This window comes from Podarcis bocagei, assembly GCF_964188305.1.
Source record: "Podarcis bocagei genome assembly, chromosome: 1".
Classification (NCBI taxonomy): domain Eukaryota; kingdom Metazoa; phylum Chordata; class Lepidosauria; order Squamata; family Lacertidae; genus Podarcis; species Podarcis bocagei.
This window is the reverse complement of record NC_138125.1, coordinates 87,339,681-87,355,192: the sequence shown is the minus strand read 5'-3', so window position 1 is coordinate 87,355,192 and position 15,512 is coordinate 87,339,681. Positions and strand designations below refer to the sequence as shown.

The window sequence follows — 15,512 nt, the reverse complement described above, 5'->3', positions numbered from 1 at the left end:
ATATGACCCCAGAATAGCAGCTCCAAGCAGCTAGAGTGCATTAGTATTGATGAGCACTTATTGGTTTTTGTCACTCTTATGTAGCTGTAAATGGGATGGTGTGGTATCCAGCTGTCAACAGGCCTCAAATCAGGCGCACAGCCAGTGGGAGGAAAATCCCTCCGGCAATGTATAGATTTTGTTTATATTTAATTTACAGTGCAATTTGTATATGTCTACTCAGAAGCAAGCTTCATTGAGTTCAATGGAACTTACACTGAGGTAAGCGTGCATAGAATTGCAGTGTTAGTGACCCAGATTTCCAAGGTGTCAGGCTGTAAAATGGTCCTTCCCATGAGAATGTGGAACAGGGGAGTGAATCCTAGCATTGCAGAGGAGACTGAGAGGAGATAAGATGACCATCTTCAAAAATCTAAAGGACTGTCACGTGGAACAAGCTTGCTTTCTCCTGCTCCAGAGGCTGGGACCTGAACCAATCAATTCAAATTACAAGAAATTTACCTGTGCCCGTCTCAACTGTTTTCCTACAGCAGTTCTCTCGGGTCGTTATTCCAGAGTTCCCATCGCAAATAGAACATGCACCTGTAATGACACGTCCCTAGAGACTATGGAACATGTAATGCTCTTCTGTCCCAACTGGACAGATGAAAGATCTCGGTTTTTAACTCCCCTCGTGAATAAATTCCATCTCCCAATCCAGCCTTGGATAGTGTCCCTCTTTTTGCAGGATTCTGATTGTTGGATTACCGAGATGACAGCTAACTTCCTGCTTAGTGTGATGAAGAGGAAAGCGGCACTAACTTTTTCCTTAACACCACAGCTGCAGGCGACACACCGCACAATCGAACGAAATTCCAAGTAGCCTTATTGTACAAGGACAATCGAGTTAGGACAAATCTGAGGAGCCGAAGGACCCTTTAACGGTCCTCCTCCAGCCTCAGCAGTTTTTTTTTTCTTTCTCTAAGTAATCGCCCAGGACGATATCTACCTTTACCTCCCCAACCCCATTTTATGTTGTTATTTTAATGTATATCATGCTATGGCCACATGGCTAATGCAATATATAAATAAATAAATGTTAAATTACAAGAAAGGAGACACAACATCAGGAAGAGCTTTCTGATAGTAAGCTGTCTGACAGTGGAACAGACTCCCATGAGAGGTGGTGGACTCTTCTTCCTTGGAAGTTTTTATGCAGAGGTTGGATGACCATCTGTCATGGATGCTTTAGCTGAGATTCCTGTATTGCAAGCTGTTGGGACTACATGACCCTTGGGGTCCCTTCCAACTCTATGATTCTACTGCATTTCATACTCCCAAGATTTATTAAAAGTAGATGAAGAATAGAAAGAGGGCATGGATAGCTGAACTATCTTGAGAACACTTGGGCAATACTGTCCAGAAGTGCTGTATTGCTCATAATTTATGCTACCTTTCAGTAATTCCACTGCTGTTGGGGAAAAATGAGAACCCCTGAACAGTTGCCCTTGGCATGAACCATTAACTTAATCAACCCCTCTCAGCTGTTTTCTGAGAGAGACCACACCACAGCCCCCATTTTAGGTCAGAGAAGCCCTCAACTATAGCATTTGAACCGATGGCATGAGAATGTCTGCTCTGGCATTAGCTCCCAAGGCCTGTCTAGACATTGGCAGACACTACCTTAAACACTGCCTGCTTTTTGATGTGGGAGAACAGAAAGGCAGAAAAAGTTGCTTTTTAACTTGTTCATAAATGATCTGGAATGAAGAGTGTGGTGACACCAAATTGTCCAGGGTGGTAAAAGCAAAAAGGAGTTGTGAGGAGCTCCAAAAGCTCCACACTGGACATGGGTAAAATAGCAAATGAGGCTTAATTTCAGCAAGCGTCAAGTGATGCACATTAGGCTATTTCCCCCACCCTAACTTCTAGGGTCTGAACTGACAGTGACTAACCAGAAAAGAGATCCCGAGGTCACGGTGCAGAGCTCAATTAAAATGGCAGCCCAATGTGCAGCAGCTGGAAAAAAAGGCAATTCCATGTTTGAGATCATTAGGAAAGAGATTGAAAATGAAACTACCAGTTTGATAATGCTGTTACAATACTCTGTGGTGCAACTGCAGCTGGAGTACTGTATACTCTAGTCACCTCACCTCAAAAAAGGATGTTATAGAGCTGCAAAAAGAGCAGAAAAAGATAACCAAGTGATCAAGGAGGGGGGAGCAGTGATGAAGAACTACCTTTGGAGGGGAGGTTACATTTGAGGCTTTTTAGTTGGAGAAAAGGTAAGTAATAGGGAATATGATAGAGGTATAGTCATGGTGAGGCGAAGGTGGATGCAGAAAAGTTTTTCTCTCCATCTCAAAGTAGATGGAGCCATCCTGTGGAATTCACATAGCTATCCTGTGGAATTTGCTGCCATCCAACGTGGACAGGGTTTAGGTAAATTAATGACGAGGCTATCAGTGGCTACTAGTTATGATCACTGTGTACTGTCTTCAGTATTGGCATGCCTTTCGGTACCATTTGCTGGGGAGCATGTATGGTGAGAGAGCTCATGTTGTGGGTTTCCCATAGGCATCTGGCAGACCCCCCCCCCCCGAGAGCAGGATGCTGGATTAGGTGGGCCTTTGGCCTCATGCTGCAGGGCTTTTGCATTCTTAACTTTTGATAGATTACGCCCTAGGTATTTTATTTATTTATGTGAGGGTACCACAAAGCAAAACAGAATAAAGTTTGTTCTGTAACATCTCATCTTGTGAAACCAAGTTCAGCCTTGTGTATTCTAAACTATGCAGTTATATGAATGATCTTATCACTATGTGATAATATTCAAATAGCAAACATATGTATGTGAATATTTAGTTCTTCTAAAATGTGGACTGTTTTCCAAAAACATGCTGATCAGAGGGGGCAAATTATAATATTCAAAAGCATGACAATCAGATGTCAAAATGTTTGCTGTGGGGAGAGTCAGCCTGATACAGTGTTGGGCTAGGACTAGGACGATCCAGGTTCAAACGCCAACTCAGCTACAAAGCTCACTAGGTGACCACGGGGCAGTCACTCACTGCCTAATCTGCCTCACAAGGTTGTGGTGAGGATAAAATGGGAGCAGGAGAATACTGTGTACTGCCAGAGCTTCTTGGAGAAGATGATGATAAAAAATGTAATAGATAAAATAATAAAGGGTGTGCCTGTATACCTGTGATACAATAAAATTCCATTCCTATACTGTCACTTACAAAGCCCTGAAAAACCTTCTCCCCGCTCCCTGGCAGCCACAGATAAGCACATTATGTGCCCCCACTGCCTTGGCATTGTTCCTGCAGCTCCCAGAAAACAAACAGCAAAACAAATTGTAGCTGAGCAGAGGTTTTGCCATGCTTCATGGAGTATATCACAGTAGTCATCTGTGCCTCTCTTGAGATAGAGATCTATTGCATAAGCACCTGCACCTGCTCAGGAAGAGTGTTCAGGGACAAATGTGTGGGAATAAAGCCTCTGTTTCCTGGCTGTGTTGCAAACGCTTCACAGTCAGAATGTAGAGTAAGACAAGGACAGAGAGGGGCCATTGCTCAGTGGTAGAGCATTTGTTTTGCATGCAGAAAACCCCAGGTTCAGCATCCAGCGTCTCCTGTTAGAAGCATCTTGGGTAGAAGGGCTGGAGAGCTGCTGCCTTTTGGAGTAAACAGTACTGATCAAGATAGATCAATGGCCTGGCTCCTTGTGGGACATTTTCATAGCTACCTTGAGACCACAGAATCCTGAAAAGCGAGGGGCTGTGTATGCTCTACTTTAAAAAGGAACCATAACACCCCTAGTCCATACCCAGGTTATCCAAGCTGTGTACTGAGAAAAGCTTAATTCTGTGTTTTGTGTTAAGCAAATTAAAATGAATAGGCTCATTTTTCATTCTGTTTCTTATAGACATGCTGGGGAAGGAAGGAGCTATGCAGAACGCTGCCTCCATGCCCCAGCCTGAGCTAGCAGAAATTTTGCTCATCCCTCTTCTGACTGCCAAGTTTTCACCTAGTATGGCTTACCCATCTCTTAGGGCTAGAAACATGGGGCTGAAAGCTGAGCTGCTCGGATTTCTGACTATGCTCCCATGGTTGTAGTCATGGCATACAGACAACCCTGGCTACAGAAGGACAAGTTGCTTTTCTCTTCATTCTTCTGCTTGCCCTTTCTCCTGCCCTGCCTTTTTTCTAGGCCACCGTTTTGAAGATAATCCAGGAGTAAGAAGACATCTGGTGAAGAAACCCTCCCGGAGCCAGACTACCAGAAGCAGCAAAAAGTCTTTGACTTCACAGTCTGTCAAGAAGAAGAAGAAGAAGAAGAAGCTTGACAGGAAGCCCCACGAGGTAATGGCCCTGCCTTGTGGAGACCTTACAATCTACAGGCAAAATTGGTAGCTTCAGTCAGGTGCTGGCCATGTTGCCTGTTGGTGAATTGTTTCCCACAGAGGCAGTAATTATAGTCATTATAAGACTGTGTTACCCAAAAGTGAGGCTGAAGCAGTGTCTACAGAGTTCATGGCAAGTAGGTAAGTATAGGTAAGTAGTCTTATCCTAATCTGTGCTCTTTGGGTCTCTCTTGATACAAGATGCCCTATTTCAAGAGGAGAAATGGCTGGCCTGGAAGGGGAAACTAAGGGCTCACCCACATTTTCTGCTTGTGCCATGCCTAGAAAGCACAGGTCCAAGTAATTTTCCCTGAGGGAAAGCAGAAGTGTGGATGAGCCCTAAATCTTTAGAGACAGTTGAGATAATATGAATCTAGACCTGCTCCAGTAATATTCTTTGTGTACTCTTGGCCCATAGGCTGTATCAGATTCACAGGATGAAGGCAGGCACATATTTCCACTGAAGTTATCTCTATTCTCTCATAGCAGGTCTTAAGCATTCTGTTATCAGCAGGGATTTCTGGTGCTAAGAGGACAGAGCTAAAGAGCACCACCCCACGACAGCAATAGGTGCTAGGTAGGCTATTCTCATGAAAGAACTTGGACAGAGGAAGCAGCTGCAGTTCAGTTCCCTTTCTTTCCTCTGACAGGTATTTGTGGAGTTGAATGAATTAGTGGTGGAGAAGAACCAGGACATGCACTGGAAGGAGACAGCGCGCTGGATCAAATTTGAGGAGGATGTGGAGGAGGACACAGCACGATGGGGGAAGCCTCATGTGGCTTCACTGTCCTTTCGCAGCCTTCTGGAGCTCAGGAAGACTATTGCCCATGGTGAGTAACCAAGGTGGGGCTGGGCTTTTGTCCTGAGATGTATGTTGACAAGACCTTGATAAAAGCTATATCCCAACCTGCAAACAAAAGACACAAATCAACAAGATCTCTCATGATTCAGACTCTCTCAAGGGAAAGAGAGAGAATGGTAGACAATTGTGGGTTGTCTTCTGATTGCCAGGATATCTTTTCCATCATTCATGGCAGCCTGGTCCCGCAGCTGAATGTGCAACACTGAAGTCTTGGGCTAAGAAGGAGGCCACCGAAAAGGTTTGCTTTTTCTCACAAGAGGTTCAGATCCAATTGAAGATTTAGGGCAGGATTCAACTAAGTTGTTGTGTGCAAAGAATGAGGTCCACCCGCACAATGGGACTTCCCCCCTCCTCCTCCTGTGCACTCCCTATGCCCCCTAAATCTGCTCTGGATGGTTGAGGGAGCCCCTAGAACAGGTTTAGGATGTGGGATGGGAAGGTGAGGGGGAAAGTCCTGTTGAGGGAGAAATACTCCATGGGAGATTCTGGGTAGATTAAGTGATGTGTGAAATCCCATGCAGTGGGATACAGATACATTTTTGTGAGTGAGCAACATAATGCCCTGAGTCATTGAGATACAGCACTGTTACTGCTGTCAGAAGCAAAGTGGTATGAGCTAAAATTTCCTTTGCACAGGAAAAATGATAGGAGACAACAGTCTGAGATACTTTGTGCCTGATAAATCTCTTCAGTGATCTTACATGACCTAAACCTATTGGTCTTCCTGATCCCAGGAGCTGTTTTGTTGGACCTGGAGCAAACAACATTACCTGGCATTGCTCACCTCGTGGTAGAAACCATGATAATATCAGACCAGATCAAGGCTGAAGACAGAGCCAATGTGCTCAGGGCCCTGCTGCTCAAGCACAGGTAAGTAATGTGCTGGCATTAGAAAGACAGCAGGTTGGGCTTTGAGTGGCAGGGTCACATGTGGAAGAGCTGCTGAATATTAAGGAAGAGTGAACAGTGGTATAAATACATAAAAGACTGCACAAAAAGACCAGGAATGGCAAGAGGGAGTTGGGTGAGAACAGGATAATTTTTTTCGTGGGGAGCTGATGAGGTTCCTGAGGTCCTCTTAGGAACTAGAGATACATAAAGATGTTGGCTGTCTTGGGGCAGTGAAATGGATATCTCTAAGTGAAGTTGTGGTGGTGAAAGGAACTCATAGCTTAAGATATATATGGGCAGGGAGACCAAGACTTTGGGGTATATAAAGGTCAGGAAAATGGGGATACGGAAGCAGGGAAATAGATGAGCAGGGATTTGTTGCTGTGGACACAACAGGAATAAATGATGTGAAAGGCATATTTTCATTTTGGTCAAGCTCTGAGCTGCAATAAACTTTAGCCAAAGAAAGCTGGCCACTGTCCTGTAGTTCCTTTAACATCCGCATTATTTCTTCAGCCACCCTAATGATGAAAAGGAGGTATTCTTTCCCCGGAACCAATCCAACTCCAGCATGAACTCTATGGTAGGAAACCACCATCACCACCACAACCATGCAGTTGACACATGCATGCCATTGATGGGAGAAGAGCGCATTGAGATGACAGAGCCCAGAATCCATGACCCTGATTATAGAGAGGTGAGTGAGGACCAGGCATGGAGAGCTGAATTGTTCTGAAAAGTACCGTATTTTTCCATGTATAACACCCCCCCCCATGTGTAAGATGATCCCTATTTTGGGGGACTTAAAATTAAGAAAATGGGGGAGAGATTGCCCCCGTGTATAAGACTACCCCCTTTTAAACATTTTTTTTAGTAAAAAAAACCCTAGTCTTATACACAGAAAAGTAAGATAAGTAGAGTGAAATCTCTGTGTGAGCTAAAGAAAACACTGAGACCTTCATTACTAACTGGGCCTTGCTAAGAAATAATGAATTCAAAGCAAGGTGCAGAGATTTCAATGTTTTCCACAGCTTACTTTATTTCTGCTGGTCACAGGGAAGGAACAAGGAAAAGTAAGAGAAGTGGCATTGGTCAAGAGGTGGGGGGAAATACCATATTTTTCGCCCCATAGGACGCACCGGCCCAGAGGACACACCTAGTTTTTTTGGGGGGGGGGAATAAAGAAAAAAAATTCTTAGGAACTCTCTGAATTTTCTTCATTTTTATTACGGCGTATATATATATATCACTTGATTGTAAAAAACAACAACTTCAAAGCAAGCAAGCAAGCAAGCAAGCAAGCAAGCGAGTGAATGAATGTTATAGCATACGTATGCCAAAACAATCAATTTCTGAATTTGCCTTAAATGAGCATTTAGAATCACAGAGAGCAGCAGGAAAACTATTGGACTTCAGCAACCAGAATGTAGCCTGTCTTTTTATGGCCCTTTCATTTAGAGAGCCAAGTGGCGCTCCAACACTGTGGGGAGTAAATGTTTTCATAGGCAGCCCTGGCTAATGAGAACCTTTGTTGTTGAGACAGAAAAACATGCACCTTCACAGCTCTGAGGGACATCGTCACAAATATCTCAAGCTGATGGAGAAGATTCCCGATGATGCAGAGGCTACTGTAGTGCTTGTTGGTAAGGAGTCCTGAGCCAAAATCTAGTACTGAGGCCTTGAGCAGGTCTCATCAGGAGACCTGTGGTTTTAACAACAGTAACATTCTTCTTTTTGCAGGCATTGTCTCATGGGGAGTTCAGGGGTTCGGTGCTGCTGCTACACTGGTGGAGCAGCCATCTTAACCTATACTCTCTCAGCCCAAGTGGGGAGGGGTTCAAACCCCACCATGGGGTAGGAGAAGTAATATGGCTCCACTCACCTTTCATATGCCTGGCTAAAAACTGTCTTGGCAAAGGCAAAAAAATGTATTGGCCAGCATATTTGAAGTGTTCTGCTGCTGTGCTTGTCACGACAGCAGCATCTTTTGCATTTTGCCAGTATAATCGAGCTTCTGTCAGGTCCTATAGCCCCTCAGTTACAGCAACTCAAGTATAGGATTGCTTGTAAACCTGCTCAGAATTTCTAGGTCAGTCAGAGGTTCTTGATAGTGAAAAGACAATTCTCTAGTAGGTTCTGCTTAGCTGTGGTATGGATGGAGGAAACTCCAGAGAAGCTTCTGAATTTGGCCCTTGGCTTTGTTGAGGTGGCTTCAGAATTAGATCAAGATCACCTCATTAATGGAGATGTCATTTTTCAGTTGCAGTCTTCCCCACTTCTGCAAAAATAGGGAATGGGGCAGTAACCTCAAACTCTGCATACTCAGATGTTGCATCCTGTGTTACTCACACTGCCCACTGTTAGCAGGTATTGTAGAGAGGGCACTGCCAGGTGGTACTTGCAGCTAAGGGCTCATCCACATCTCTGTTTGCCCCACCACTTTCTCCTGGGAAAACCCACAGCTTACCTCTGAATTGGACCAAAAGGAAATTGGGTTTTCTGCAGACTGCTGTTTGTTCCAGTTCAGCCATAAAAAGCATATTTTCCAGGGGAAAGCTGTGGGGCAAATGCAAAACCACTTGCAACCATGCCTAGAAAGCACGGGACAAGGGGAAGTGTGGACATGCCCTAAGTGTGTTCATATGTGTCATTTTGCCAAGTCTCCCTAAACCTGGAGCATGCTTCCTGATCTCAGAAGCTTTTTGCTTCCACACTGATCATCATGGTCTTATGCTTCCCTTCCTGATAGGTTGTGTTCAGTTCCTTGAGCAACCAACAATGGCTTTTGTCCGTTTGAATGAGGCTGTGTTCTTGGAGTCAGTCCTGGAAGTCCCAATCCCTGTTCGCTTCATCTTTGTCTTGCTGGGGCCAAGCCAGTCCAACATGGACTACCATGAGATCGGACGTTCCATCTCCACTCTCATGTCAGACAAGGTGAGGAGCTGAGTGTTGGTTCAGGCTGGAGAAAACACGAGAAGAGTAGCAGCAAAGGTGCTGAAAGATGCATTAGAAAGGGAACATCATGAAGACGCAGCACAATGCCAAGGGAGCACAAGTCAGGAAGGGTTTGTAGACTTGTTCCATGCCTAAAAAGCACAGGTCTGAGTGGTTTTCTGCTTGTTATGCTCCTTTCCCATGGAAAACCCACTCTTTAGTGCTAAACTGGAGCAAATGTCAATCAGGAAAACACCCGAATTGCTATTTGCTCTGATTGAGTAGTTTTCTGGAGGACAGGGAGGGCAGGGAAGCAGCAGGGGCAGGTTGGGAGGCAGGGGATGTTTGCGCCCCTCTGGCACCACCTTTGTCAGCCAATTGATCCAGTATTTCTGCACCACAGACTGCTCTGTGTATGAACCCTCTTCCCTTTGCCTCCAGCCATTTTCCTCCTTTGGTTGAATACTCTGCTAATGATTTATGCATGCCCACACGACCCCTGACTTGCCAGCATGGGGGATGTGGGGAACTGTAAATATGCATGGGCTGTGCAGTCTGCACAGAGGAAGAAATGCTCCCTTGGAAGGACTTCTGATGCACATTAAAACATAGAACCCAGGGAAGAGGAATGTGTTGGGTGGACATGCCCTTTCAGATGCCCCAAATAGCTCAACTGGTGCATTCCTTCACCATGCTGTCCAAACACACTCCTCTAAGTATCAAACATTTTTCTGAAGGCTCTTCCCCACTTGCTATAAGTTGTTTTTATTTGCTTTGAAATACTCTGTCCTGAATTGGCTTCTGAAGAAGGTATGCTAGCAAACTGACCATAGCATCTTCCTTAAAAAAATCACGTTACAGTATTGCAATTTTTAATCTTACAGTGCATCCCACTGTTCATAGGATGGAATAGATGCAAGTCAAACACATTCAACAATATTTCACACTTGGATAAACTGTTATTGAGAGAATAGAAGGGAAATTGTATACTTTTGTGCATAGACAACCAAGAAAAAAATACATGGATATCCACTGAATAAAAATTTCATTAGATTTAGTGAGCTCATGCTCACAGTAACAATGCCATATATATATATATATATATATATATATATATATATATATATATATATGGGATGCGGGTGGGCTTGCCGAGCAGAAGGTTGGCGGTTGAATCCCCGTGACGGGGTGAGCTCCCATTGCTCAGTCCCTGCTCCTGCCAACCTAGCAGCTTAAAAGCATGAAGTACAAGTAGATAAATAGGTACAGCTCCGGCGGGAAGGTAAACGGCGTTTCCGTGCACTGCTCTGGTTCGCCAGAAGCGGCTTAGTCATGCTGGCCACATGACCCGGAAGCCGTATGCCAGCTCCCTCGGCCAGTAAAATGAGATGAGGGCCGCAACCCCAGAGTCATCCGCGACTGGACCCAACGGTCAGGGGTCCCTTTACCATATATATATATATATATATATATATATATATATATAGCACCCCAACAATCTCCCCCAATATATATATATATATATAGCACCCCAACAATCTCCCCCAAAAGGCAAAATAGTGATGGTGATATGCCAGGACAGGAATCAAATGAACAGGGATAGGTGGAGCATATGCTGTTGCGATGGCACTGAATTAATACAGCTGTCAATCTGAACTGAGAAGAGAGTTACAGGGTCCTATGATGACACTGAGATAATATTGGCTTTGAAAGTAGATTGATGAGCTCGTCTTAGGTCTGAGACAGCATCACCAGGCAATGTTATACTGGAGGACAGAGGATAAGTGATGGGCTGCTCTCTGCCTGACTGACCATCTTCCCTTGTTGGCTGACAGCATTTCCATGAAGCCGCTTACATGGCAGATGACCGCCAGGACCTGCTCAATGCCATCAATGAGTTCCTTGACTGTAGCATTGTCATCCCTCCATCAGAAGTGGAGGGGAAGGATTTGCTCAAGTCAATTGCCACCTTCCAGAAAGAGCTGCTGAGGAAAAGGAAAGAGCGGGACCAGAAGAAGTCCATCAAAGAAGGGAATGTTCAGGAAGCCAAAGGTCTCTTCTCTCCTTGCCTTTTGTACCTTGCCATTCTGCTTCATGGCCTGGGTAGGGTGGGTGAGGAAGGATTAGCACAGTCCATGTCTTGCCTCTGCATCAGCTCAAAAGAGACACAGCACAATTTTGTTGATGCTGAGGGAGGGGGAACTTTCTGAAAGTTGGAGTAGGCAGGGATGAGGAACCTGTGTCCGCCCTGTCTAGGGATGCTGGAGGCTGGCACTGGGTGTGAAGGTATCTTGCGTCTACTTCTCTCTCCCTTCCCCTCACCCCCACCATTCTGTTCCTGTCTTTCCAGAGATCTGTGAGGTAAAAGCTGAGGAGGAGGAAGAAGGCGAGGAGGAGGATGACCCTTTGAAGCGCACTGGCATTGTCTTTGGTGGTTTGGTGCGGGACATAAAGCGCAGGTACCCCAAGTATCTGAGTGACCTCAAAGATGCCCTGCACAGCCAGTGCCTCGCAGCTGTGCTATTCATCTACTTCGCTGCTCTCTCCCCCGCCATCACCTTTGGGGGACTGCTAGGTAATGAGTCCACCCTCCTCTTCCTTCCTCCCCTCCCCTTCCCTACCCTACTTCCTTGCTCAAGCTGGTTCCTGTTCAGCTAGGCTGCCCAAGAGATTGAGCACATTAGTTTAATTTTTGCCTGTGCTTATACTGGCTAAGTGGCTGGGACTGGTTCATCTGTGCCTGTGCCTGTGCCCTTGCTGGCAAGTGGGTGGGCTCAGTTGGCTCTTGCTATGTTCAGATGGGTTTGGCTCTGTCCCATTGCACTCTTGCCTGGCTCTGGGGCTTTCCAGTCTATGCATGTTCCTTTCCTGTTCTCTATGGTAACAATAAAAGCATTTTACTACTCTTAATAGTCACTCCCCAATATTGCTAATTTGCACGCAACCCAGAGTCCTAAATTGGATGGGCAGAGGCCAGTGTAGGACAGGAGAAGGTCTCAACAAATCTCTGCAGAGAAACATCAGTAAGGATCAAAATGGCCTCCTGTAACCTACCAAAATGCTGGGGGCCAAGGCTTGCATGTGGACATTGTGCTCATATCCCTGAAAGCAAAAAACAGTGCACAGGCACTAGCCCTTAACCATCTGGGGTTAGGAGAAAGAATTTGTTTAATGGTGAGAAGAATTGTCCCTTTGTTATTGAACAGATTGAGGGTATTTTAAGCCCAATTACCCATAATCCATTCTTCTATACGTGTTCATGGCCACCAATGTATTTATTACTTCTTAAGCACTTGATGCAACAATATTGCTAAAGCAAAGTAGGTCTGACTTTGATCAGTTCCTGGATGGGGGACTCTGCTTGCGAATCCTATGTATCTTGCCTTAAGTTCCATTATGGAAGAAAGGTGGGATATAAATGTAAAGAAATAAATGATTTTTTAAAGATGTCATATAATATAAAAATAATAATAACTGTAACAGAGTCATATATCCACTGACTTACATTCTGCACTTTTCTCTCATATTAGAGGTAGATCCAGACATCAGTTTACCCTGCTCCAACAGGGTGGGTACCATTCTCCCTAGGACACTTACTCTTCAGAAAACTCTGTTCCTTTCCCCCCATGTTTATGGGTAGGGACCCAGTGCAAACACTTCCAAGAAGGTAACTGAAATAAGCAGAGGATTCAAAATCTCTGCAGCTAGAATATATCTCCCATCACTTGCTGGACTCTCTAACAAGGGTGTATTTCTGTACAGGAATGCATTCTGTGATGGAAATTATCTCTTAGAATTTAATATGAGGGAATTTGCTCATGTTGAGGTTCCTTGGCCTACCTGTTCTACAAAATTATTCAACAGTAGCGTATCTGTGCATGGAGGGACTCGTTGGCAGTGGCAATTGAGAGAAAAGGCTATGAGTTTTCTCCTGTGGTGAGCCCCACCCACCAGGGGGAGCTGGGCACATGTTTCTGTCTGCCACTCTGCAGTTTGTCCCAGAGACATTGCTCTTTCTCTACAGGTGAGAAGACAGAAGGTCTCATGGGCGTTTCGGAGTTGATCATCTCCACCTCAGTGCTGGGCATGCTCTTTTCTCTGCTGAGTGCCCAGCCTCTCCTTGTCATTGGCTTCTCAGGGCCTCTGCTGGTCTTTGAAGAAGCTTTTTACAAGGTATCTGTAAACTGGTGTCTTCCTTGGTTCTACATTGCCACTTTCACATGCAGATGTCCCACATACTGCAAGCTGCTGTGCACTGCTTATGAAGTGCCCATATAGGACACTAGAAGGCTTAAATCTGGCCTAATTCACACATTACTTGAGTGGTGAGGGTGTCACCAAAATTCCAAATGACATGGGGGCAGAACTGTGTGAGAAACTATTTTTGTTAACTTATTTTCACCTATATGGATGGGGTTTTAACTACCTCAGTGGAATCACCTGAAAATGAGAGGTTTGTGTTCCCATCTACATGGGAGTCGCTGTACACAAATGGATTTATTTCCTGCTTACATATTCATCCCACACTGCTTAGGTAATAACATAATTTAGTGACTTCGAGGCTGGAATTGACTCCATGCTGAAAGGTGACTCCTCTCAAATAATCCCCATCATCTTCTGCACCCTCTCAAATCATCACAATAATCTTCTGCAGCCTGTGAATAGGGCTATTTGGTTTATTAAACAATATGCCTACATTATCCTTGTTGAGGAAATGCTATGCCCATACCAGAAAGCGCCACTGCACAGGGTAGGAGCATGTGCTCTCAGTTTAATGATACAGGATGCATGCATTGCTTTAACCAAGGAGGCCCAACTGCCTCAATGTTTCATGGTGGGCTGAAAGAGTAGTTATTGGCCAACACTGCTGCTATTTCTGTTGCTTTGGGCATTTCTGATCTTTGCTTGCATAGGAATTTGCCCACAGAGTGTCCCTGAGTTACTTCAAGAGGGTTTGGCAATTATGGTGGGGCAAGACTTGAGCACAAATTTCAAAAGTGTTTGGTGATGGGTATGCAGTACAGTAGATAATACTCAAATGTGCCTCAAAATAGCCTGGTAATGTTTTGGTAGCTCAAGACACTGGATGCTGATGACCATGTAACTGAACAGAGGATGAAGCCTGATGATTTCCATTTCTTGCTGGGTTGTTTGGCACCTCTCCTCCATCAAACCAGGAGGGGTTTATAATGCCTCAACTGCAGGCTTGCATACTTCCCAGAGGGGCTGCGCTAAAACTCTATTTGTATTGCCCTCCTGGGACTGCAAACACAGTGAGCTTGTCAAATACATAACAGTCTGCAAAGTTTAGCAGGCCACATGTTGTGCAGACTTGCTCTTCAAAATGAGCCAAGGTGCAAAGAATGGAAGGGAAACATGCTCAAGCCAGTTCTCTTATTTCTGTCACCTCTGTTTCTTTTTTTGGCAGTTCTGCCAGAGCCAGGGCATCGAGTATCTGACAGGCCGGGTATGGATTGGCCTCTGGCTTATTGTCTTCATTTTCATCATTGTGGCCGCTGAGGGCAGCTTCCTGGTGCGATACATCTCCCCCTTTACCCAGGAGATCTTTGCCTTCCTTATCTCCCTCATCTTTATTTATGAAACATTCTACAAACTTTACAAGGTGAGCTTTGGAGCTGGATCTGCCTGGCTGGCCTGCTGGTATCAACTCTGTGCCAGCATTATGAGACAAACTGTGGGTTATTGATGACTTCTCACACACCACCCTTGAGTAGGAAGATGAACAACTCTTCCGTCTTTCATGGCTGTCTGTAAGTGTCCTCTTTTCTGTCACTATATTCCCAGGTATTTACAGAGCACCCACTACTGAGGTTCTACCCGCCAAATCTTCCAAGAGATCTAAATGGCAGCACATTGCCTCCTGATTCCATGGCTCTTGACGCTCAGATGCAGCCAAACACTGCCCTGCTGTCCCTCATCCTCATGTTGGGAACCTTCTTCATTGCCTTCTTCATGCGCAAGTTTAAGAACAGCCGTTTCCTAGGAGGAAAGGTGAGGCTAAGGCCTAAATAGCAAGAAGTGTGGTGGCATTTCCCCATACAGACATCTAGCCTTTCCATTCTACATGTTCACTGAAGCAGGGTTCCCCCCCCCTGTACTAAGAGCAATAATAGGTGGAGATATTGTTCTGATCCCCTTCCATGCATAGCTTTTTATGAAGAGAGCCTGGCTCTAGTCAATACCACGGAGGCCAAAGGTACATTACTTCCCCCAGGATGCTGAAGTTCAACCACAGAAATGCAGAGGCTCAGCTGGGCACTCCACAGGGTACCTTTCCTCAACAAAGTGCTCTTCAGATGTTTTGGACTCCAACTCTTACCAGCCTTGGGCTCCATGGCTAATAGTAAATTATGTTGGTAGTTCTAGCCCAAAGCATATGGAGGGCACCAAGTTGGGGAAGGCTGCTCTGGGGCATG

At 45.1% G+C, this 15,512-nt stretch overlaps 1 protein-coding gene across 4 annotated transcripts in view; it reads left to right on the top strand.

Moving 5' to 3' along the window:
• SLC4A3 (solute carrier family 4 member 3) overlaps nt 1-15,512 on the top strand; it is a 45,907-nt gene that overhangs the window by 24,316 nt on the left and 6,079 nt on the right. For all 4 annotated transcript variants that reach the window (XM_081170196.1, XM_081170197.1, XM_081170195.1 and 1 more), the window contains 11 exons: nt 4,195-4,346; nt 5,038-5,218; nt 5,985-6,120; nt 6,658-6,838; nt 7,685-7,784; nt 8,891-9,075; nt 10,911-11,127; nt 11,426-11,650; nt 13,100-13,248; nt 14,504-14,698; nt 14,881-15,087. In XM_081170196.1, coding sequence (XP_081026322.1) covers nt 4,195-4,346; nt 5,038-5,218; nt 5,985-6,120; nt 6,658-6,838; nt 7,685-7,784; nt 8,891-9,075; nt 10,911-11,127; nt 11,426-11,650; nt 13,100-13,248; nt 14,504-14,698; nt 14,881-15,087 — 1,928 coding nt within the window. The remainder of the gene's footprint in view (nt 1-4,194; nt 4,347-5,037; nt 5,219-5,984; nt 6,121-6,657; nt 6,839-7,684; nt 7,785-8,890; nt 9,076-10,910; nt 11,128-11,425; nt 11,651-13,099; nt 13,249-14,503; nt 14,699-14,880; nt 15,088-15,512) is intronic.